We start from the raw sequence: 25,183 nt of genomic DNA, 5'->3' as shown, positions 1-25,183 counted from the left end.
AGAAGAGAATTAAATATTTAATAACAAAAGCATTTTTCAGAAGATATATTTTGTAATATTAATGAACAGTTTATCAGTTTTACCTGTGAGAGCATGAAAACCTGGTAATGCGGCGCTCAACTGTGGACCCAAATTTTTATACAATTTTGTTATATTAATGAATCGTTGATGATTTCCTACGCCAAATTCCATTGAAATATTAACGTCTTTATGGGTATTTTCCATATTTGCTAGCATTATAATTGCAACATCAGTATCTGAACATCTTATAGTAATATTAGCTTCAAAATTTATTTTGCAAATGTGATATACTATTTTTGTATCTGCCTCCTCGTGCGCTGGACAATTTAAATTAAAATCTTCCGTTCTTTGTACGCAATTATTTACGACCCCATATTTATAACATTTATCAAAATTTAAATAAATTTGCCTATTTGCTATAAAAGGAGCCATGTAATCACTGTTCCAATCGTCGATAATAAAATTAACCAAAGCCTCTTTGAAATTAACATTTTTTAACTCAGCTACGAAGTCGGCCGGCGAATTTGATCACGTCCGGTAATGTGAAAGTTGGAGCGTCCCATTCCTCGTAAAATATGCTCATGATCTTTTATGGATGGAAACATGTATCGGTTAAATGCTATTATAACAATAGAGGCTTTGTCCATGAGAAACATTTGCAAAATTTTTTCCGATACGTTGCCAAACGTTAACGGTACTTCTTTCATTAAATGGAGAATAAAAAAAAACCATCGAAAACTATGATGTCAGTATGTGCAGGAGGTATATTGTCCGTTTTTTTTTTTCTAATAATTTTAAAAGAGCTGATTTAGCAGTCGTACAAATAGTACTATCTAAATGGCACAATGAAAAAGGTACAGGTGTTAATGGATATGTCAAGACTTTATCAATATCTAAAGTTTGTTGTAAAGATACGGACAGCAATTGGCCGAATAAATTCGTTCCATACGGACTTCTACAACTTTACCAGAAACTGACATCTTCTTTTTCTGTACAGTATTACTGAAATTTTAAATTTTATTTTGTTTTATAACTTTTTCAAACCTGACTTTATCTGCAGCGCATTCTTCAATAAATCTTTCTCGCTGTTCGTTCCCATTCTTCTCGATGTTCAATAAAAATGTCGCAATATTATCTGGTACTGATTCACCCGTTGAAATGTTAAATAAACAATTACGATCGATATTATTTGAAAAAGGATTAATATTTTCATTAATCGCTTCAATTAACTTATAAATTTGCGTATAATTTTTTGAATACGATTTTTTTCAAGATCAGCAGTAATATCCTGGCGCTTCCTTATGCCTGTCTCTTCCATAACAAAAGCAATTATAGTCGATCTAAAACTGTGGCTTTTACACCATCTTTGATGGGCTTCGGAATTCGTCATGTGACTTATGCCTGTTAACTTATTTGTAGCATCTGCATTTATGGTTTGCTCCAATGTTAAATAGACAGGTTGTCTGGAAAACGGGTTTTCTGTCCTCTTGATGCCAAACGATTCTTTTCGGAACTGTTCTCCTAAACCAGGATGAGATTCGTCCACCTTCATTAGATTGTCATGATATTTAACCAAATATCGAGAATAATTTTGTAAGTTAAATATAAAAAATAAGTTACTAATTTTTGGTAAAACATACAGAAATGTCTCGAAATTTGCCGCTCTTATGCTGCTATTCAACATGAAATAGTAATCTATTAAATTTACATATATATATCATGTAAAATTGCGCTGTTTTTCCTTCGAGCGTTTCTTTTTTATATGTTTCATACAATTGAAATAATTCTATTAATTCAGTATTTTGTAACATTGGCATACTATATTTTTCTTTGGTAAAATCTATTAAGTAATTTTTCATCTCATCCGTAAAGTCAAGGTTGCACAATTCCAGGAAACTTTCAAAATGCAATATTTGAATAGAAGCTGATAAAACTGTGTGTAATCGTTTGCATCTATTAAAGTGCTTTTCACTGATGAAACTATTTACAGATCCTCTCGCCAATAATTCACTATTGACCATAATGGTTGGTAGGCCTACGGCTTTAAAAAAAGGCCATCATCAGGTGAAATGTGCCAACGTGTATAAAAAGATTATCGAAACGTGGTTTTTCGGAAGCCTGTATTTGGAGAGCAATTTTAGCTATCGCTAAATCAAATGTCACTTGCATATGCTCTTCATCGCACTCCAAAGCAACTTTTTGGGACTGTTTCATTATCTCTAATACAACACTTGCGTTTGTTGGTGACAAATTTATTGTTGTTAAATACGAAATTTTTTGTTTTGGCGATAGATCGTTAAAAATGAGGCTATTGAAACCAACCCACATCGGCGTATTTGATATTTTTAAGAAATGCGATACGAACCATATAAAATTTGTTTGCTTCAGTGATGTCAAATTTTCTGGAATAAACGACCGTAGTGGACTATTTAAAGGTTGCAAATATTCACTAAGCTTCGGTTTTTTTGAATAATTTTCTATTTCCGAGGTAACTACGTCAAATGTTCTCCGTCTTTTCTTTGCAATTTCAGAAGGTTCTTCTACATCAATGCAGCGAGTATCATCATTGCTTCCGCTACTTTCAGAAACATTACTAATATTTTAAAATATAATGCCGACAGTGTCATGCAACGTATCTTTTCCAGTCGCTGTATCTACAAATCTATCAAAATTATTAAATGCCAATCCAGTGCCTAAATTTTTATTACGAGAAATATCTTCTGGGCAAATATCAGTGCGAAGGCAAGAAGTGAAAGTAGCTTCTGTTTGTAACTCCTCTACTGTTGTGTAACTACAGCAGTGACCATATCTGTGTAAAATATTTAAAATTTTTTTTACTATTTGTTAAACTATTTATGGTTATTCCAAGAGAAATTTGCTTTGATGTTTTTATGTTGCCATTAGAAATCGCATATATGTAATCTTCAGAAAATGATTTTGCTAGTCGCTGACAATGAGCACTACGTACACGACGATAATTTCCACCAGAAATTGATTTTAAATGAAACTGAATAATCGATTCTGGAATATTACACTCCCCTTTCATTAAATCAGTAGCTGTTAACTGACTGGGCAACTTTTTACGTTCCATTTTTTTCACTTCTGCATTTAAAATGAGGGCTGCTCTCTCCAAAACGTCATTTTTTTCTATTTTTAAAATATCACTCCGCAGTAAACTGCCACCGTAAGGTTTAACAATTTTTTTATTGTCTATTTCTACTATTGCAATTTTTTTTGTAAGTGTATTCTCCAATCGTTTTTCCAAGTGATATGGCTTTATGTACGAATACTCTAATTCATTCACGTCTTGAACATTTTCCATAAAAAGTGTCTGTAAAAAAGAAAGAAAAAATGACTGCTGGTTTTTAATAATATTTTCGGAAATAAATTGGCACACTTCTTCATAGGCCTTCTTGTTTACATTTCTAACTTTATGCCAGTCTGTCTCCTCACGTTTTGCGGAGACTTTGCGAAATAAATTATTTTCATATGCTTTTTTGCAAGTGGAGTGATAATAGATGTGATTATTTTTACGAATAATACTAACTTTATTAAAAAAAATTTAAATCGTCTAATTGGACAGCTAAACTTTCTAAATTATCAACTGTTTCTTCGTTACACACGCGTAATATTTCTTCACGGCTTTTAACCTTTTTCCGTTTTTTATCGCAAAATATACATACAGTTTCATTTAATAACTCCTCCTCTTGTTGGACATCTTCATTGGATTCAGTTTGCGCACATTCTTCCATAGTAACATCTTCAGCAGGATTTGGAATCATTACTTGTATAAAAAATCATTAAAAAATTATAATTAAGCATAACATATTAAAAATATGCTTAAGTGTAAGATTTTATAATTCCTTCAATATAACATTTTTTTTAATTAAAAATGATTTTAATTATTATGCACTAAAATAGTTAGTAACAAAATCTGTTACTAAAAAAAAATATTACTAAACATTAAAAAATAACTATTATTATTTAGAGAGCGATTTTAGAGGCAAATGTAACCAGAAAGTTATTCCAGGTAGAGAGTTCAAGCGGACCCTAAACGCACTTCTCTCCGTCTTCACAGGTAAATAAGCAGGTATACTCTCGGCTGTGTATCGTACTGTATACGCTTTGACTACGAAACTTTCAAATGTATATTTTGCAATTATTTTAACGGTAATTTTAAATTCTTAATAATGTTCACAAATAATTTAAATTTATATTTCAATCCGATTAACTAAATGCACAAATATAATTAACAGTACAAAATAATTTAAAATTTTTTTATTTGATTCTTCATTTATGTTTTATTAACAGTTCAGTAGTTTTCAATGTACTTACTCATTTTCCTTTGCTGATGATGTTGATGCTTCGCTTTCTTCGATTTCACTCACAATCTCTTCACGTTTGCGATATTTTGGCGGCAAAGCTGTAAATGTTCTATAATACTTGACATGGTATAATTCAAAGTCGTTTATTTGTTTCGGTAATACTACATTTTTTGACGACAAATTATTTTCTTTACGCACACTTAAGATGTCATTGCATTTCAATAAATTTGTCTCATTAAAGTTTATTAAATTACCCGATTTTTGCAAACAAAATACACAAAACCGTTGCACTTTAGACATTTTGATTTTACGTTGTACACTGAGGAACAGTTACTTGCGATCTGAGAGCGTCCCCACGCTACTGACCTTCCAGTACCGTACATTATTGTGCAAATATTTATGTACATTAAATATTACCATCGTTGAAAATGACATATGTTATACTATTTAACATGTATTTAAAGAAAATACTCGTCAGCTGCTTGTTATGCAAGGGAAAAGTAGTCAGCTAATGCCAAGAAAACAATGCGGGACGCTGGGGTTCGCTCGCCGCGAATGATGTTTATTGCATCAGCTGACGGTCTTTCCCCCGCCTAACAGCCAGCTGACTTACTTTTTCCTCACTTAAATAATAATTCTTGTTATGTAAACAAATTTTAACGATGGTAAAATATTTTTATTTTTTATTTACACTCTTTATATTCACAGCTGATGCATTTTCCACTTGCATATCAACAGCTGACTATCATTTTTCATTATTTTATAATACAATTTAATAAAAAAATAAGTTTCAGCTATGGTAATATATTTTTATTTAAAAACATTTTTTACGCGTGGGAGGCGCTCCAGCGCCTACATCCACCGCTACATGATTTTCAGCATGTAAAGCTTTGCTTTTTTCAATATTGAAACAATAAAAAACCAAAATGGGAAACAAGCAGCAATAAGCTTGATACTGTAGCTCTAAGCTAGCACTGAAATTCTGGACCTTGTAGTGCCAATCATTTGTATTTTTGATTGGAAAGGCCAGATTATGCTCATGAATTAAAAATGGAATAACTATTCCGGAATAAAAGAAATTAATAATTCATTATTCCAAAAAAAGAAATAACTAAAGGCTGTAATCCAAAAGTGTTATTCCATGAATGGGAATGCATGGATTGCATTCCGGGGTGATAGCATTCCTGAGCATTTTGGAGTTCAGATACTTTAAAATTTTCACTATTAAACCATCGACTAAAAAATTGAGGTATCGAGTTCTAAATATAGTGCCTGGCCTCTAAATCGTATCACAATGATGAGTTCCCAAAAATTTTCCAATCCAAATCAAGGAAAATAGACAATTTTGTCGATTACGCATTTTACATATTCGATCCATCGAAAATAAGATTATACAAAGTAAAGATGCCATTTAATTTAAACATTGTATAAACTGGTACAAACTATTCGATTTTTCCTGCTGCCATTGTACTTCACAGCACTGTATATATGTATGTATGTTCCAATATAAATGTAAAAGCTAGTCATTTGTTGATGAGTCGTTTGAAACAAAATATGGTTTTAATTTCAATATCCCGAAGGCGACGCTAGACCAACCATCTTTTCATGCAACATCATTATGCCTGTGTTTGCCGAGTAATTTTAGAACATTTTTCTTTTGTATTTCACTTTCACATTTATTGTAGGTGTGGTGTCACTGATATCTCGACAAATAGCACATTTTATTCATGATAAGTAAACTATAAAGTGTCCATGTTGACAAAAGAAATTATTGCTACGAGGGTTTATAAATAAGTACTTAAGTTGATAAACATAATTTAGAACGCAAACGCACTGAATATAATTTACGAAGCGAAATAGGAGCAGTAAATTAACACCCGTTCGCCTTATTTTATTTTTAAAAGGGAAACAACGCCCGTAGAAAAAAGGGAATAATACAAGCGGAGGAATAAAATTTAGATCCACTTGCAGAACGGCAGGTTCTTTTTTTTAGCTCAGAGTTAATTAAAAAAATTGGTGAAAAATGTATGAGTTTAACCTCTCATGTCAGGTTAACTCTGAGTTAAAAATTTAACTTCCGTTCTGCAAGTTGACCTTAACTAAAGAAATAAAAGAAAATGAAATAAAATTCAATGAAATTAAATTAAATTAAATACAATAAAAAATTACATTAAAAAAACGAAATGCAAAATAAATTAAAATTTTTAAAATATGTAATATAAAGTAAAATAAAAAAAAATTATTTGAAATAAAACAAAATAAAATATAACAAAACAAAATAAAATATAACAAAACAAAATAAAATAAAACCATATAAAATAATATATACAAATATAAGTAGAATACAATACAATATAAACTAATTAAAAGCAAGTAAGGACGGGACTGTCTTCGGCTGTGCCGAAGACTTCATACCTTTCATGAATGGGGAAGAACAATAATCTTATCCTGTTCGCAATCTCCAAATAATCGGATGTATAAGATAAGAAATGTATAGTGAACAGATGTATATACCTAAACGATTTTTAAGATAAATATAAAATAAAAAATGGCAAAAAACCCCCTTATCTGAACGATCGGTTGTATGGGATATATATTATATATAGCTCCGATCGAAATGATTTTTACAGGAAATCTTCTATGATATCTAATCTAATATATGTATATTATAAATGGCAAAGTTTGGATGTTTGGATATTTCTCCAGACGTTTGTCTTTGTGACTCAATCACGCAAGAACGGCTGGACCGATTTGGATGAAATTTTGCACACATATAACCAATAGTCTAGAAGGGTCTACTAGCTATATATTTTTGAAAAGGGGCTTGGTCCCCGCCCCCTAGGAACAGTTATAATTTAATTATTATAATTTTTCGTCTTTGCGACTGAATCACGCCAGAATGGCTACACGGATTTTGATGAAATATGGGACACAGGCAGTAGTCTACTAGCGAAATTTTTTTCGCACATGGAAAGAGGGGTGGGGGTCCCACGACCTCTTCGAGCAATTACTTTTTAATAATTTTTACACATTATAACTTTACGTATACTGGCCTTCACCAATATCACAGACTCAAGGGGTCAAATAAGTCGAGGGCTTACAAAGTAAGCAGTGACACCCTCCGCCCTCTTCCCCCCTTTATCTCCCACTCTGGTGTAAAATCTATAAATTGTTATAACTCAATATAAATTTTCTCCTAAATCAATAGTTTTTGGTATCTGGCACATACAGATCGAGATCTAGACAATTTTGGAGGAACGATCAGTGGTCCTCTCCTTTTACCCCCGCCATCCGCCCTCCTTCAATTGTTTTTATTAGCACGCTTTTATTAACTTTACCTGTACGTTTCTATGTAACTTTTCATTCGCTCCTGCGCCTGCTGCCTTATTAACATGGTTTTATAATTAGCTTCACCTTATTTGTAATCGCGTAAAGGTCATATCGAGACCCTTCCGGGATCATTTCTGGATGGTTTTCGGGATCGGTCCGGGATTACGCCGGGGTAATTTCGGGACTTTTTCGGGACTATTTCGGGACCATTTTGGGACCCTTCCGGGATCATTTCTGTATAGTTTTCGGGATTCGTCCGGGATCCCGTCGGGGTTATTTTGGGACATTTTCGGGACTATTCCGGTATCATTTGGGGACCCTTCCGGCATCATTTCTGGATGGTTTTCGGGATCCGTCCGGGATCCCGTCGGGGTACTTTCGGGATCATTTGCGTACCTTCGAGAGATAAATTCTTGATGATTTCTGGGATCATTACGGAACTTTTTCGGGGATATTTTGGGTCCCTTTAGGCATCATTTCTGGATGGTCCTCGGGATTCGTCCGGCATCCCGTCAGGGTCATTTCGGGACTTTTTCGCGACTAATACGGGATCATTCGGCATCATTTCTGGATGGCTTTTGGGATCCGTCCGGGATCTAGTCGGGGTCATTTGGGGACTTTTTCGGGATCATTTGGGGGCTCTTCCGGCATCATTTCTGGATGGTTTTCAGGATACGTCCGGGATCTCGTCGGGGTCATTTGGGGACTTTTTCGGGATCATTAGGGGGCTCTTCCGGCATCATTTCTGGTGGGTTTTCGGGATCCGTCCGGGATCTCGTCGGGGTCATTTGGGGACTTTTTCGGGATCATTTGGGGGCTCTTCCGGCATCATTTCTGGATGGTTTTCGGGATCCGTCCGGGATCTCGTCGGGGTCATTTGGGGACTTTTTCGGGATCATTTGGGGGCTCTTCCGGCATCATTTCTGGATGGTTTTCGGGATCCGTCCGGGATCTCGTCTGGGTCATTTGGGGACTTTTTCGGGATCATTTTGGGGCTCTTCCGGCATCATTTCTGGATGGTTTTCGGGTTCCGTCCGGGATCCCGTCGGGGTCATTTCGGTTCTTTTTCGCGACTAATACGGGATCATTTGGGAACCCTTTCGGCATCATTTCTGGATGGTTTTCGGGATCCGTCCGGTATCCCGTCGGGGTCATTTCGGGACTTTTTCTCGACTAATACGGGATCATTTGGGACCCTTTCGGCATCATTTCTGGATGGTTTTCGGGATCCGTCCGGGATCCCATCAGGGTAATTTCGGGACTATTAGGGGATCATTTGGGAACCTTTCCGGCATCATTTCTGGATAATTTTCGGTATCCGTCCGGGATGCCGACGAGGTCATTTCGGGATTATTTCGGGATCATTTTGGGATCCTTCCGGAATCATTTCTGTATGGTTTTCGCGATCCGTCGTTGATTCCCTCGGAGCCATTAAGAACTTTTTCTGGAGTATGTCGGGGTCATTTGGGGACTTTTTCGGGACGGGATCATTTGGGGGCTTTTCCGGCGTCATTTCTGTATGGTTTTCGGGATCCGTCCGGGATCCCGTCGGGGTCATTTCGGGACTTTTTCTCGACTAATACGGGATCATTTGGGGACCCTTTCGACATAATTTCAGGATAGTTTTCGGGATCCGTCCGGGGTCATTTCGGGACTATTTCGAGATCATTTGGGGCTTTTCCGGCATCATTTCTGGATGGTTTTCGGGAACCGTCCGGGATGCCGTCGGGGTAATTTCGGGACTTTTTCGCGACTAATACGGGATCATTTGGGAACCCTTTCGGCATAATTTCTGGATGGTTTTCGGGATCCGTCCGGGATCCCATCAGGGTAATTTCGGGACTATTAGGGGATCATTTGTGGACCTTTCCGGCATCATTTCTGGATAATTTTCGGTATCCGTCCGGGATGCCGACGAGGTCATTTCAGGATTATTTCGGGATCATTTGGGATACCTACCGGCATCATTTCTGGATGGTTTTTGGGATTCGTCCGGGATCCCGTCGGGGTTATTTTGGGACTTTTTCTCGACTAATACGGGATCATTTGCGGACCCTTTCGGCATCATTTCTGGATAGTTGTCGGGATCCGTTCGGGATCCCGTCACGGTCATTTCGGGACTATTAGGGGGTCATTTGAGGACCTTTCCGGCATCATTTCTGGATAGTTTTCGGAATCCTTTCGGGATCCCGTCAGGGTCATTTCGGGGCTTTTTCGGGATCATTTAAGGATGGCTTTCAGGATTCGTCCGGGAACCCGTCAGGGTAATTTCTGGACTTTTCCGAGACTATTTCGGGATCATTTGGGACCTTCCCAAGATCATTTCTGGATGGATTTCGGGATTTGTCCGGGATGCCGTCAGGGTCATTTTGGGACTATTAGGTGAGCATTTGAGGACCTTTCCGGCATCACTTCTGGATGGTTTTCGGTGTCCGTTCAGGATCCCGTCGGAATAATTGCGGGACTTTTTCGGGATCATTGGGGTCCTTCCGACATCATTTCTGGATGGTTTTTGGGATTCGTCCGGCATCCCGTCGGGGTCATTTCGGGAATTTTTCTCGACTAATACGGGATCATTTGCGGGCCCTTTCGGTATCATTTCTGGATAGTTGTCGGGATCCGTTCGGGATCCCGTCAGGGTCTTTTCGGAACTATTGGGAGATCATTTGAGGACCTTTCCGGCATCATTTCTGGTTAGTTTTCGGGATCCTTTCCGGGTCCCATCAGGGTCATTTCGGGACTTTTTCGGCATCATTTAAGATTAGTTTTCAGGATTCGTCCGGGATCCCGTCAGGGTAATTTCTGGACTTTTTGGAGACTATTTCGGGACAATTTTGGGACCCTCCCAAGATCATTTCGGGATGGGTTTCGGGATCTGTCCGGGATTCCATCAGGGTCATTTTGGGACTATTAGGTGATCATCTGAGGACCTTTCCGGCATCACTTCAGGATGGTTTTCGGTATCCGTTCAGGATCCCGTCGGAATAATTGCGGGACTTTTTCGGGATCATTTGGTGTCCCTTCCGGCATCATTTCTGGATGGTTTTTGGGATTCGTCCGGCATCCCGTCGGGGTCATTTCGGGACTTTTTCTCGACTAATACGGGATCATTTGCGGGCCCTTTCGGCATCATTTCTAGATAGTTGTCGGGATCCGTTCGGGATCCCGTCAGGGTCTTTTCGGAACTATTACGAGATAATTTGAGGACCTTTCCGGCATCATTTCTGGATAGTTTTCGGGATCCTTTCGGGGTCCAGTCAGGGCCATTTCGGGACTTTTTCGGGATCATTTAGAGATGGCTTTCAGGATTCGTCCGGGAACCCATCAGGGTAATTTCTGAACTTTTCCGAGACTTTTTCGGGATAATTTTGGGACATTCCCAAGATCATTTCTGGATGGATTTCGGGATCAGTCCGGGATGCCGTCAGGGTCATATTGGTATTAGGTGATCATTTGAGGACCTTTCCGGCATCACTTCTGGATGGTTTTCGGTATCCGATCAGAATCCCGTCGGAATCATTGCGGGACTTCTTCGGGATCATTTGGGGTCCCTCCCAGGACCATTTCTGGATGGATTTCGGGATCTGTCCGGGATCCCGTCAGGGTCATTTAGGGGTGCGTTCGAGATCCCGTCAGGTTCATTTCGGGACTATATCGGGATCATTTCTGGATGGTTTATGGGATCCGTCCATGACCACTTAAGGGTCATTTCGGGACTATTAGGTGATCATTTGAGGACCTTTCCGGCATCACTTCTGGATGATTTTCGGTATCCGTTCGGGATCCCGTCGGAATCAATGCGGGACTTTTTCGGAATCATTTGGGATTCCTTCCGGCATCATTTCTGGATGGTTTTCGGGATTTGTCCGGGATCCCGTCGGGGTTATTTCGGGACCTTTTCGGGGCTAATACGGGATCATTTGGGGATCCTCTAAAGGTCGTTTCGTGACTTTCTGTATTATTTCGGGATCATTTTGGGACCCTTTCGGCATAATTTCTTGATGGTTTGCCGGATCCATCAGGGTCATTTTGGGATCATTTGCGGGCCCTTTCGGTATCATTTCTGGATAGTTGTCGGGATCCGTTCGGGATCCCGTCAGGGTCTTTTCGGAACTATTGGGAGATCATTTGAGGACCTTTCCGGCATCATTTCTGGTTAGTTTTCGGGATCCTTTCCGGGTCCCATCAGGGTCATTTCGGGACTTTTTCGGCATCATTTAAGATTAGTTTTCAGGATTCGTCCGGGATCCCGTCAGGGTAATTTCTGGACTTTTTGGAGACTATTTCGGGACAATTTTGGGACCCTCCCAAGATCATTTCGGGATGGGTTTCGGGATCTGTCCGGGATTCCATCAGGGTCATTTTGGGACTATTAGGTGATCATCTGAGGACCTTTCCGGCATCACTTCAGGATGGTTTTCGGTATCCGTTCAGGATCCCGTCGGAATAATTGCGGGACTTTTTCGGGATCATTTGGTGTCCCTTCCGGCATCATTTCTGGATGGTTTTTGGGATTCGTCCGGCATCCCGTCGGGGTCATTTCGGGACTTTTTCTCGACTAATACGGGATCATTTGCGGGCCCTTTCGGCATCATTTCTAGATAGTTGTCGGGATCCGTTCGGGATCCCGTCAGGGTCTTTTCGGAACTATTACGAGATAATTTGAGGACCTTTCCGGCATCATTTCCGGATAGTTTTCGGGATCCTTTCGGGGTCCAGTCAGGGCCATTTCGGGACTTTTTCGGGATCATTTAGAGATGGCTTTCAGGATTCGTCCGGGAACCCATCAGGGTAATTTCTGAACTTTTCCGAGACTTTTTCGGGATAATTTTGGGACATTCCCAAGATCATTTCTGGATGGATTTCGGGATCAGTCCGGGATGCCGTCAGGGTCATATTGGTATTAGGTGATCATTTGAGGACCTTTCCGGCATCACTTCTGGATGGTTTTCGGTATCCGATCAGAATCCCGTCGGAATCATTGCGGGACTTCTTCGGGATCATTTGGGGTCCCTCCCAGGACCATTTCTGGATGGATTTCGGGATCTGTCCGGGATCCCGTCAGGGTCATTTAGGGGTGCGTTCGAGATCCCGTCAGGTTCATTTCGGGACTATATCGGGATCATTTCTGGATGGTTTATGGGATCCGTCCATGACCACTTAAGGGTCATTTCGGGACTATTAGGTGATCATTTGAGGACCTTTCCGGCATCACTTCTGGATGATTTTCGGTATCCGTTCGGGATCCCGTCGGAATCAATGCGGGACTTTTTCGGAATCATTTGGGATTCCTTCCGGCATCATTTCTGGATGGTTTTCGGGATTTGTCCGGGATCCCGTCGGGGTTATTTCGGGACCTTTTCGGGGCTAATACGGGATCATTTGGGGATCCTCTAGGGGTCGTTTCGTGACTTTCTGTATTATTTCGGGATCATTTTGGGACCCTTTCGGCATAATTTCTTGATGGTTTGCCGGATCCATCAGGGTCATTTTGGGATCATTTGGGGACCCTTCCGAGATCATTTCTGGATCCGTCCGGGATGCCGTAGGAGCCATTTCGGGATTTTTTGTTACTTTTCCGGGATAGTTTTTGCACCCTTCCGGGATCATTTCTGTATGGTTTTCGCGATCCGTCGTGGATCCCCTCGGAGCCATTTCGGAACTTTTTCTGGAGTATGTCGGGATAATTTAGGGACCCTTCCTGGATATTTTCTGGATGGTTTTTGAGATCCGCCCGGGAGCCCGTCAGGGTCATTTCGGAACCTTTTAGGGAACATTTTGGAACACCTTCAGGGATCATTTCTGTGTGGTTCTCTGGATACGTCTAGAATCGTGTCGTTGTCATTTCGGGTTTTTTGGGACTATTCGGGGAACTTTTGGAGACCCTTTCGGGGCATTTCTGGATGGTTTTCGGGATCCGTCTGCGATAGCGTGGGGGTAATTTCGTAGCTTTTTGTGGATAATTTCGGGATCATTTGGGATCCTATCAGGTTATCAGCTCATTTAGTTCTTTTTTTACTCAATTACAAAAATAAAATGCATTAGACAGAAAACAAAATTTTAAACAGATAATAAGCAGGCTAACGCGAATAGCCCATATATTTAAATTTCTCATTGCGGACGGGGCCGCGGGTAAAGGCTAGTATCTAATATATATTATAAATGGGAAAGTTTGGATGTGAAGATGTTTGGATGTTTGGATGTTTGGATGTTTGTCCAGACGTTTGTCTTTGTGACTCAATCACGCAAGAACGGCTGGACCGATTTGGATGAAATTTTGCACACATATAGCCAATAGTCTAGAAAGATCTACTAGCTATATATTTTTCAAAAGGGGCGTGGTCCCCGCCCCCTAGGAACAGTTATAATTTAATTATTATATTTTTTCGTCTTTGCGACTGAATCACGCCAGAATGGCTACACGGATTTTGATGAAATTTGGGACACAGACAGTAGTCTACTAGCGAAATTTTTTTCGAACATGGAAAGAGGGGTGGGGGTCCCACGACCCCTTCGAGAAATTATTTTTCAATAATTTTTACACATTATAACTTTACGTATACTGGCCTTCACCAATATCACAGACTCAAGGGGTCAAATAAGTCGAGGGCTTACAAAGTAAGCAGTGACACCCTCCGCCCGCCCACCCCCCCTCCCCCCTTTATCTCCCCCTCTGGTGTAAAATCTATAAATTGTTATAACTCAATATAAATTTTCTCCTAAATCAATAGTTTTTGGTATCTGGTACATACAGAACGAGATCTAGACAATTTTGGAGGAACGATCAGTGGTCCTCTCCTCTACTCCCTCCATCCGCCCTCCATCAATTGTTTTTATTAGCACGCTTTTATTAGCTTTACCTGTATGTTTCTATGTAACTTTTTATTCGCTCCAATGCGCCTGCTGCCTTATTAACATGGTTTTATAATTAGCTTCACCTTATTTGTAATCCCGTAAGGGTCATATCGAGACCCTCTGGGATCATTTCTGGATGGTTTTCGGGATCGGTCCGGGATTACGCCGGGGTAATTTCGGGACTTTTTCGGGACTATTTCGGGATCATTTTGGGACCCTTCCGGGATCATTTCTGTATAGTTTTCGGGATCCGTCCGGGATCCCGTCGGGGTTATTTTGGGACATTTTCGGGACTATTCCGGAATCATCTCGGGACTATTTCGCGATCATTTGGGGACCCTTCCGGCATCATTTCTCGATGGTTTTCGGGATCCGTCCGGGATCCCGTCGGCGTCATTTTGGGACTTTTGCGGGATCATTTGGGGTCTCTTCCGGCATCATTTCTGGATGGTTTACGGGATCCGTCCGGGATCCCGTCGGCGTTATTTTGGGACTTTTGCGGGATCATTTGGGGTCTCTTCCGGCATCATTTCTGGATGGTTTACGGGATCCGTCCGGGATCCTGTCGGGGTCATTTTGGGACATTTGCGGGATCATTTGGGGTCTCTTCCGGCATCATTTCTGGATGGTTTACGGGATCCTGTCGGGGTCATTTTGGGACTTTTGCGGGATCATTTGGGGTCTCTTCCGGCATCATTTCTGGATGGTTTACGGGATCCGTCCGGGATCCCGTCGGCGTCATTTTGGGACTTTTGCGGGATCATTTGGGGTCTCTTTCGGCATCATTTCTGGATGGTTTACGGGATCCGTCCGGAATCCTGTCGGGGTCATTTTGGGACTTTTGCGGGATCATTTGGGGTCTCTTCCGGCATCATTTCTGGATGGTTTACGGGCTCCGTCCGGGACCCTGTCGGGGTCATTTTGGGACTTTAGCGGGATCATTTGGGGTCTCCTCCGGCATCATTTCTGGATGGTTTACGGGATCCGTCCGGGATCCTGTCGGGGTCATTTTGGGACTTTTGCGGGATCATTTGGGGTCTCCTCCGGCATCATTTCTGGATGCTTTTCGGGATCCGTCCGGGATCCTGTCGGGGTCATTTTGAGACTTTTGCGGGATCATTTGGGGTCTCCTCCGGCATCATTTCTGGATGGTTTACGGGATCCGTCCGGGATCCTGTCGGGGTCATTTTGGGACTTTTGCGGGATCATTTGTGGTCTCTTCCGGCATCATTTCTGGATGGTTTACGGGATCCGTCCGGGATCCTGTCGCGGTCATTTTGGGACTTTTGCGGGATCATTTGGGGTCTCTTCCGGCATCATTTCTGGATGGTTTACGGGATCCGTCCGGGATCCTGTCGGGGTCATTTTGGGACTTTTGCGGGATCATTTGGGGTCTATTCCGGCATCATTTCTGGATGGTTTACGGGATCCGTCCGGGACCCTGTCGGGGTCATTTTGGGACTTTAGCGGGATCATTTGGGGTCTCCTCCGGCATCATTTCTGGATGGTTTACGGGATCCGTCCGGGATCCTGTCGGGGTCATTTTGGGACTTTTGCGGGATCATTTGGGGTCTCTTCCGGCATCATTTCTGGATGCTTTACGGGATCCGTCCGGGATCCTGTCGCGGTCATTTTGGGATTTTTGCGGGATCATTTTGGGTCTCTTCCGGCATCATTTCTGGATGGTTTACGGGATCCGTCCGGGATCCTGTCGGGGTCATTTTGAGACTTTTGCGGGATCATTTGGGGTCTCTTCCAGCATCATTTCTGGATGGTTTTCGGGATCCGTACGGGATCCTGTCGGGGTCATTTTGAGAATTTTGCGGGATCATTTGGGGTCTCCTCCGGCATCATTTCTGGATGGTTTCCGGGATCCGTCCGGGATCCCGTCGGCGTAATTTTGGGACTTTTGCGGGATCATTTGGGGTCTCTTCCGGCATCATTTCTGGATGGTTTACGGGATCCTTCCGGGATCCTGTCGGGGTCATTTTGGGACTTTTGCGGGATCATTTGGGGTCTCTTCCAGCATCATTTCTGGATGGTTTTCGGGATCCGTCTCCGTCCGGGATCCTGTCGGGGTCATTTTGGGTCTCTTCCGGCATCATTTCTGGATGGTTTACGGGATCCGTCCGGGATCCTGTCGGGGTCATTTTGGGACTTTTGCGGGATCATTTGGGGTCTCTTCCAGCATCATTTCTGGATGGTTTTCGGGATCCGTACGGGATCCTGTCGGGGTCATTTTGAGAATTTTGCGGGATCATTTGGGGTCTCCTCCGGCATCATTTCTGGATGGTTTCCGGGATCCGTCCGGGATCCCGTCGGCGTAATTTTGGGACTTTTGCGGGATCATTTGGGGTCTCTTCCGGCATCATTTCTGGATGGTTTACGGGATCCTTCCGGGATCCTGTCGGGGTCATTTTGGGACTTTTGCGGGATCATTTGGGGTCTCTTCCAGCATCATTTCTGGATGGTTTTCGGGATCCGTCCGGGATCCTGTCTGGGTCATTTTGAGACTTTTGCGGGATCATTTGGGGTCTCCTCCGGCATCATTTCTGGATGGTTTTTGGGATCCGTCCGGGATCCTGTCGCGGTCATTTTGGGACTTTTGCGGGATCATTTGGGGTCTCTTCCGGCATCATTTCTGGATGATTTACGGGATCCGTCCGGGATGCTGTCGCGGTCATTTTGGGACTTTTGCGGGATCATTTGGGGTCTCCTCCGGCATCATTTCTGGATGGTTTACGGGATCCGTCCGGGATCCTGTCGGGGTCATTTTGGGACTTTTGCGGGATCATTTGGGGTCTCTTCCGGCATCATTTCTGGATGGCTTACGGGATCCGTCCGGGATCCTGTCGGGGTCATTTTGGGACTTTTGCGGGATCATTTGGGGTCTCTTCCGGCATCATTTCTGGATGGTTTACGGGATCCGTCCGGGACCCTGTCGGGGTCATTTTGGGAATTTAGCGCGATCATTTGGGGTCTCCTCCGGCATCATTTCTGGATGGTTTACGGGATCCGTCCGGGATCCTGTCGGGGTTATTTTGGGACTTTTGCGGGATCATTTGGGGTCTCTCCCGGCATCATTTCTGGATGGTTTTCGGGATCCGTCCGGGATCCTGTCGGGGTCATTTTGGGACTTTTGCGGGATCTTTTGGGGTCTCTTCCGACAACATTTCTGGATGGTTTACGGGATCCGTCCGGGATCCTGTCGGGGTCATTTTGGGACTTTTGCGGGATCATTTGGGGTCTCTTCCGGCATCATTTCTGGATGGTTTACGGGATCCATCCGGGACCCTATCGGGGTCATTTTGGGTCTTTAGCGGGATCATTTGGGGTATCCTCCGGCATCATTTCTGGATGGTTTTCGGGATCCGTCCGGGATCCCGTCGATGTCATTTCGGGACTATTTCGGCATCATTTGGGGTACCTTCCGGTATCAATTCTAGATGGTTTTCGGGATCCGTCCGGGATCCCGTCGGAGTCATTTCGGAATTTTTTCTCGACTAATACAGGATCATTTGGGGACCTTATCGGCATCATTTCTGGATGGTTTTCGGAATCCGTCCTCGATCCCGTCAGGGTCACTTCGGGACTATTTCGGGATAATTTGGAGTACCTGCCGGCATCATTTCTGGATGGTTTTCGGTATCCGTCCAGGATCCCGTCGGTGTCATTTCGGGACCATTGGGGGTCCATTCCGGCATCATTTCTGGATGGTTTTCGGGATCCGTCCGGGATCCTGTCGGGGTCATTTTGGGACTTTTGCGGGACCATTTGGGGTCCATTCCGGCATCATTTCTGGATGGTTTTCGGGATCCGTCCGGGATCCTGTCGGGTCATTTTGGGACTTTTGCGGGATCATTTGGGGTCCATTCCGGCATCATTTCTGGATGGTTTTCGGGATCCGTCCGGGATCCCGTCGATGTCATTTCGGGACTATTTCGGCATCATTTGGGGTACCTTCCGGTATCAATTCTAGATGGTTTTCGGGATCCGTCCGGGATCCCGTCTGGATCATTTCAGGACTTTTTCGGGATCATTTGGGGTATCTTCCGGCCACTTTTCTAGATGGTTTTCGGTATCCGTCCGGGATACCGTCAGGGTAATTTCGGGACTATTTGGGGATAACTTGGGAACCTTTTCGGCATCATTTCTGGATAGTTTCCGGGATCCTTCGGGGATCCCGTCAGGGTCATTTCGGAACCCGCGACTAATGCGGGATCATTTGGGGACCCTTTCGCCATCATTTCCGGATGGTTTTCGTGATCCGTCCGGGATACCGTCAGGGTAATTTCGGGAATATTTGGGGATAACGTGGGAACCTTTCCGGCATCATTTCTGGATAGTTTCCGGGATCCGTCGGGAATCCCGTCAGGATCATTTCGGAACTATAAGGGGATCATTTCATTTTTCATCTTTCTTTAAGGGGATCATTTCACCTTCCAGCATCATTTCTGTATACTTTTGGGTATCCGTCCGGGATCCCGACGGGGTCATTTCTGGCCTATTTCGGGAACATTTTGGGGTACCAGCCGGCATCATTTCTGGATGGTCCGGGATCCGTCCGGGATCCCATCGGGGGAATTTCGGGAATTTTTCGGGATCATTTGGGGTCCCTTCCGGCATCATTTCTGGATCGTTTTCGGGATCCGTCCGAGATCCCGTCGGGTTTATTTTTTACTTTTTCGGGAAAATGTCAGGGAGTTTCGAGACTGTTCTTGGATCATTTGGGGATCCTTCAGGGATAATTTCTGGATGGTTTTCGGGATCCCGTCGGGGTAATTTCGGGACTTTTTCACGACTATTTCGGGGTCAGTTGCCCTTAAAGATCATTTCTGGGTGGTTTTCGGGATCCGTCCGGGATCCCGTCAGGGTTATTTCGCGCCTTTTCGGGACTATTTCGGGATCATTTTGGGACCCTTCCGGGATAATTTCTCTATGATTTTCGAGATCTGTTCGGGATCCCTTCGTAGTTTTTTCGCGACTTTATCTGCGATAAATTGCGGACCCTTTAGAGATCAATTCTGGATGGTTTTCGGTATCGGTCTGGGATCCCCTCAAGGTCATTTCGGGACTTTTTCGAGACTATTTCGGAATCATTTTGGGACCCCTCCGGCATAATTTCTGGGTGATTTTCGGGATCTGTCCGGGATCCCGACGGAGTTTTTTCGGGACTTTTTCCGGACTATTTCTGGATTATTTGGGGACGTTTCAGAGCTCAGTTCTGGATGATTTTCGGGATCTGTCCGGGATCCCGTCAGAGTTATTTCGGGGTAATTTTGGGACCCTTCCAGGATAATTTCTTCATGATCTTCGGGATGGGTCTGAGTTTTTCGTGACTTTCGGGACTATTTCGGGATCATTTGCGAAACCTTCAGAGATCAATTCTGGATGGTTTGTGGACTTTTCCGGGATCATTTGGGGATCCCTCCAGAGTCATTTCTGGATGGTTTTCGGGATCCCGTCAGGGTCATTTCGGGCCTTTTTCGTGACTACTATTTCGGAATCATTTTGGGACTCCTCCGGGATAATTTCTGGGCGATTTTCGGGATTTGTCCGGGATCCCGTCAGAATTTTTTCGGGACTTTTTCGGACTATATCGGGATCATTTGCGGACCGTTCAGGAATCAAATCTGGATGGTTTTCGGGATCCGTCCGGGATCCCGTCAGGGTCATTTCGGGACTTTTCGTGACTACTTCGGGATTATTTTGGGACCCTTCCGGCATCATTTCTGGATAGTTTTCGAGATTTGTCCAGGATCCCGTCGGCATCATTTCGTGACTATTTGGTGTCATTTAGGGACACTTCCGGGATCATTTTAGGTCTCTTCGAAACCGGTAATTCAGCACACATGGCCGTGGATTTACGGCAAATTATTCGTAATTAAAATTCGGTATGTTTTATCTTTAATATATCACAGCTTTTTCGTTCTATTTTTAAATGAATCCTGTAACGAACTATTACAACTATAATTAAAATTTTTGTAATATTTTAACCAACTAAATACCCGAAAAAGCAACACTGCTTTCATTTAAAAACTTCTTTTTGGTTTTAGCTAATTGTAGTTTCACTCCTTTTTTCTATGAGTGTAATTCTTTCACCCCTGTCATATCAATTAATTTAACTTAGAAACAAAATGTATTTTTTTTAATTCGAAAAAAGTGTATTGTACTATTCATGTAAGCGTGCCCATCAGCTCAGTTAGTTCTTTTTTTTTACTGTATTAAAAAATAAAATACATTGACAGAAAAAATTTTTAAACAGACAACTTGATAAGCAGGCTAACGTGAATAGCACATATATTTTATTTTCTCCTTGCGGACGGGGCCGCGGGTAAAGGCTAGTATATTATAAATGGCAAAGTTTGGATGTTTGGATGTTTCTCCAGACGTTTGTCTTTGTGACTCAATCACGCAAGAACGGCTGGACCGATTTGGATGAAATTTTGCACACATATAACCAATAGTCTAGAAGGATCTACTAGCTATATATTTTTGAAAAGGGGCGTGGTCCCCGCCCCCTAGGAACAGTTATAATTTAATTATTATATTTTTTCGTCTTTGCGACTGAATCACGCCAGAATGGCTACACGGATTTTGATGAAATATGGGACACAGGCAGTAGTCTACTAGCGAAATTTTTTTCGCACATGGAAAGAGGGGTGGGGGTCCCACGACCTCTTCGAGCAATTACTTTTTAATAATTTTTACACATTATAACTTTACGCATACTGGCCTTCACCAATATCACAGACTCAAGGGGTCAAATAAGTCGAGGGCTTACAAAGTAAGCAGTGACACCCTCCGCCCTCTTCCCCCCTTTATCACCCACTCTGGTGTAAAATCTATAAATTGTTATAACTCAATATAAATTTTCTCCTAAATCAATAGTTTTTGGTATCTGGCACATACAGATCGAGATCTAGACAATTTTGGAGGAACGATCAGTGGTCCTCTCCTTTTACCCCCGCCATCCGCCCTCCTTCAATAGTTTTTATTAGCACGCTTTTATTAACTTTACCTGTACGTTTCTATGTAACTTTTCATTCGCTCCTGCGCCTGCTGCCTTATTAACATGGTTTTATAATTAGCTTCACCTTATTTGTAATCCCGTAAGGGTCATATCGAGACGCTTCCGGGATCATTTCTGGATGGTTTTCGGGATCGATCCGGGATTACGCCGGGGTAATTTCGGGACTTTTTCGGGACTATTTCGGGACCATTTTGGGACCCTTCCGGGATCATTTCTGTATAGTTTTCGGGATCCGTCCGGGATCCCGTCGGGGTTATTTTGGGACATTTTCGGGACTATTCCGGAATCATTTGGGGACCCTTCCGGCATCATTTCTGGATGGTTTTCGGGATCCGTCCGGGATCTCGTCGGGGTCATTTGGAGACTTTTTCGGGATCATTTGGGGGCTCTTCCGGCATCATTTCTGGATGGTTTTCGGGATCCGTCCGGGATCTCGTCGGGGTCATTTGGGGACTTTTTCGGGATCATTTGGGGGCTCTTCCGGCATCATTTCTGGATGGTTTTCGGGATCCGTCCGGGATCTCGTCTGGGTCATTTGGGGACTTTTTCGGGATCATTTTGGGGCTCTTCCGGCATCATTTCTGGATGGTTTTCGGGTTCCGTCCGGGATCCCGTCGGGGTCATTTCGGTTCTTTTTCGCGACTAATACGGGATCATTTGGGACCCTTTCGGCATCATTTCTGGATGGTTTTCGGGATCCGTCCGGGATCCCATCAGGGTAATTTCGGGACTATTAGGGGATCATTTGGGAACCTTTCCGGCATCATTTCTGGATAATTTTCGGGATCCGTCCGGGATGCCGACGAGGTCATTTCGGGACTATGTCGGGATCATTTGGGATACCTACCGGCATCATTTCTGGATGGTTTTTGGGATTAGTCCGGGATCCCGTCGTGATCATTTCGGGACTTTTTCTCGACTAATACGGGATCATTTGCGGACCCTTTCGGCATTATTTCTGGATAGTTGTCGGGATCCCGTCACGGTAATTTGGGGACTATTAGGGGATCATTTGAGGACCTTTCCGCCATCATTTCTGGATTGTTTTCGGAATCCTTTCGGGATCCCGTCGGGGTTATTTTGGGACATTTTCGGGACTATTCCGGAATCATTTGGGGACCCTTTCGGCATCATTTCTGGATGGTTTTCGGTATCCGTCCGAGATCCCGGCGGGGTCATTTCGGGACTTTTTCGCGACTAATACGGGATCATTTGGGACCCTTTCGGCATCATTTCTGGATGGTTTTCGGGATCCGTCCGGGATCCCATCAGGGTAATTTCGGGACTATTAGGGGATCATTTGGGAACCTTTCCGGCATCATTTCTGGATAATTTTCGGGATCCGTCCGGGATGCCGACGAGGTCATTTCGGGACTATGTCGGGATCATTTGGGATACCTACCGGCATCATTTCTGGATGGTTTTTGGGATTAGTCCGGGATCCCGTCGTGATCATTTCGGGACTTTTTCTCGACTAATACGGGATCATTTGCGGACCCTTTCGGCATTATTTCTGGATAGTTGTCGGGATCCCGTCACGGTAATTTGGGGACTATTAGGGGATCATTTGAGGACCTTTCCGCCATCATTTCTGGATTGTTTTCGGAATCCTTTCGGGATCCCGTCAGGGTCATTTTGGGACTTTTTCGAGGCTAATACGGGATCATTTGGGATCCTCTAGGGGTCGTTTCGTGACTTTTTCTGTTTTATTTCGGGATCATTTGGGGACCCTTCCGGCATAATTTCTTGATGGTTTGCGGGATCCATCAGGATCCTTTCGGGACCATTTTGGGATCATTTGGGGACCCTTCCGAGATCATTTCTGGATCCGTCCGGGATGCCGTAGGAGCCATTTGGGATTTTTTGTTACTTTTCCGGGATAGTTTTTGGATCCTTCCGGGATCATTTCTGGATCTGTGCGGGATCCCATCTGGGTCATTTCCGGACTATTTCGGGATCATTTTGGGATCCTTCCGGAATCATTTCTGTATGGTTTTCGCGATCCGTCGTTGATTCCCTCGGAGCCATTTAGGAACTTTTTCTGGAGTATGTCGGGGTCATTTGGGGACTTTTTCGGGATCATTTGGGGGCTCTTCCGGCATCATTTCTGTATGGTTTTCGGGATCCGTCCGGGATCCCGTCGGGGTCATTTCGGGACTTTTTCTCGACTAATACGGGATCATTTGGGGACCCTTTCGACATAATTTCTGGATAGTTTTCGGGATCCGGACGGGATCCGGACGGGGTCATTTCGGGACTATTTCGAGATCATTTGGGGCTTTTCCGGCATCATTTCTGGATGGTTTTCGGGATCCGTCCGGGGTCATTTCGGGACTTTTTCGCGACTAATACGGGATCATTTGGGAACCCTTTCGGCATCATTTCTGGATGGTTTTCGGGATCCGTCCGGGATCCCATCAGGGTAATTTCGGGACTATTAGGGGATCATTTGTGGACCTTTCCGGCATCATTTCTGGATAATTTTCGGTATCCGTCCGGGATGCCGACGAGGTCATTTCGGGATTATTTCGGGATCATTTGGGATACCTACCGGCATCATTTCTGGATGGTTTTTGGGATTCGTCCGGGATCCCGTCGGGGTTATTTCGGGACTTTTTCTCGACTAATACGGGATCATTTGCGGACCCTTTCGGCATCATTTCTGGATAGTTGTCGGGATCCGTTCGGGATCCCGTCACGGTCATTTCGGGACTATTAGGGGGTCATTTGAGGACCTTTCCGGCATCATTTCTGGATAGTTTTCGGAATCCTTTCGGGATCCTGTCAGGGTCATTTCGGGGCTTTTTCGGGATCATTTAAGGATGGCTTTCAGGATTCGTCCGGGAACCCGTCAGGGTAATTTCTGGACTTTTCCGAGACTATTTCGGGATCATTTTGGGACCTTCCCAAGATCATTTCTGGATGGATTTCGGGATTTGTCCGGGATGCCGTCAGGGTCATTTTGGGACTATTAGGTGAGCATTTGAGGACCTTTCCGGCATCACTTCTGGATGGTTTTCGGTATCCGTTCAGGATCCCGTCGGAATAATTGCGGGACTTTTTCGGGATCATTGGGGTCCCTTCCGACATCATTTCTGGATGGTTTTTGGGATTCGTCCGGCATCCCGTCGGGGTCATTTCGGGACTTTTTCTCGACTAATACGGGATCATTTGCGGGCCCTTTCGGTATCATTTCTGGATAGTTGTCGGAATCCGTTCGGGATCCCGTCAGGGTCTTTTCGGAACTATTGGGAGATTATTTGAGGACCTTTCCGGCATCATTTCTGGTTAGTTTTCGGGATCCTTTCCGGGTCCCATCAGGGTCATTTCGGGACTTTTTCGGCATCATTTAAGATTAGTTTTCAGGATTCGTCCGGGATCCCGTCAGGGTAATTTCTGGACTTTTTGGAGACTATTTCGGGACAATTTTGGGACCCTCCCAAGATCATTTCTGGATGGGTTTCGGGATCTGTCCGGGATTCCGTCAGGGTCATTTTGGGACTATTAGGTGATCATCTGAGGACCTTTCCGGTATCACTTCAGGATGGTTTTCGGTATCCGTTCAGGATCCCGTCGGAATAATTGCGGGACTTTTTCGGGATCATTTGGTGTTCCTTCC

General features: G+C 43.5%; 1 protein-coding gene across 7 annotated transcripts in view; it reads right to left on the bottom strand.

Moving 5' to 3' along the window:
* CAH3 (Carbonic anhydrase 3) overlaps positions 1-25,183 on the bottom strand; it is a 107,022-nt gene that overhangs the window by 28,258 nt on the left and 53,581 nt on the right. The window contains exons 2-4 of one of the 7 annotated variants that reach the window (XM_067783947.1): positions 4,357-4,455; positions 3,705-3,805; positions 84-607 (exon numbers count right to left, since the gene is read on the bottom strand). The exons of 3 other annotated variants lie outside the window; for them this stretch is intronic. In XM_067783947.1, coding sequence (XP_067640048.1) covers positions 84-453 — 370 coding nt within the window. In that variant the 5' untranslated portion in view covers positions 454-607; positions 3,705-3,805; positions 4,357-4,455. Of the gene's footprint in view, positions 1-83; positions 855-1,065; positions 1,568-3,704; positions 3,806-4,356; positions 4,456-25,183 lie in introns of all 7 variants that reach the window. 3 more of the 7 variants (XM_067783949.1, XM_067783946.1, XM_067783950.1) reach the window with 3 other exon arrangements.

The sequence above is a fragment of the Eurosta solidaginis genome, chromosome 4 (assembly GCF_040869045.1).
Source record: "Eurosta solidaginis isolate ZX-2024a chromosome 4, ASM4086904v1, whole genome shotgun sequence".
NCBI lineage: Eukaryota > Metazoa > Arthropoda > Insecta > Diptera > Tephritidae > Eurosta > Eurosta solidaginis.
The sequence above is the reverse complement of the archived record's forward strand: the minus strand, read 5'-3'. Positions and strand labels throughout refer to the sequence as shown.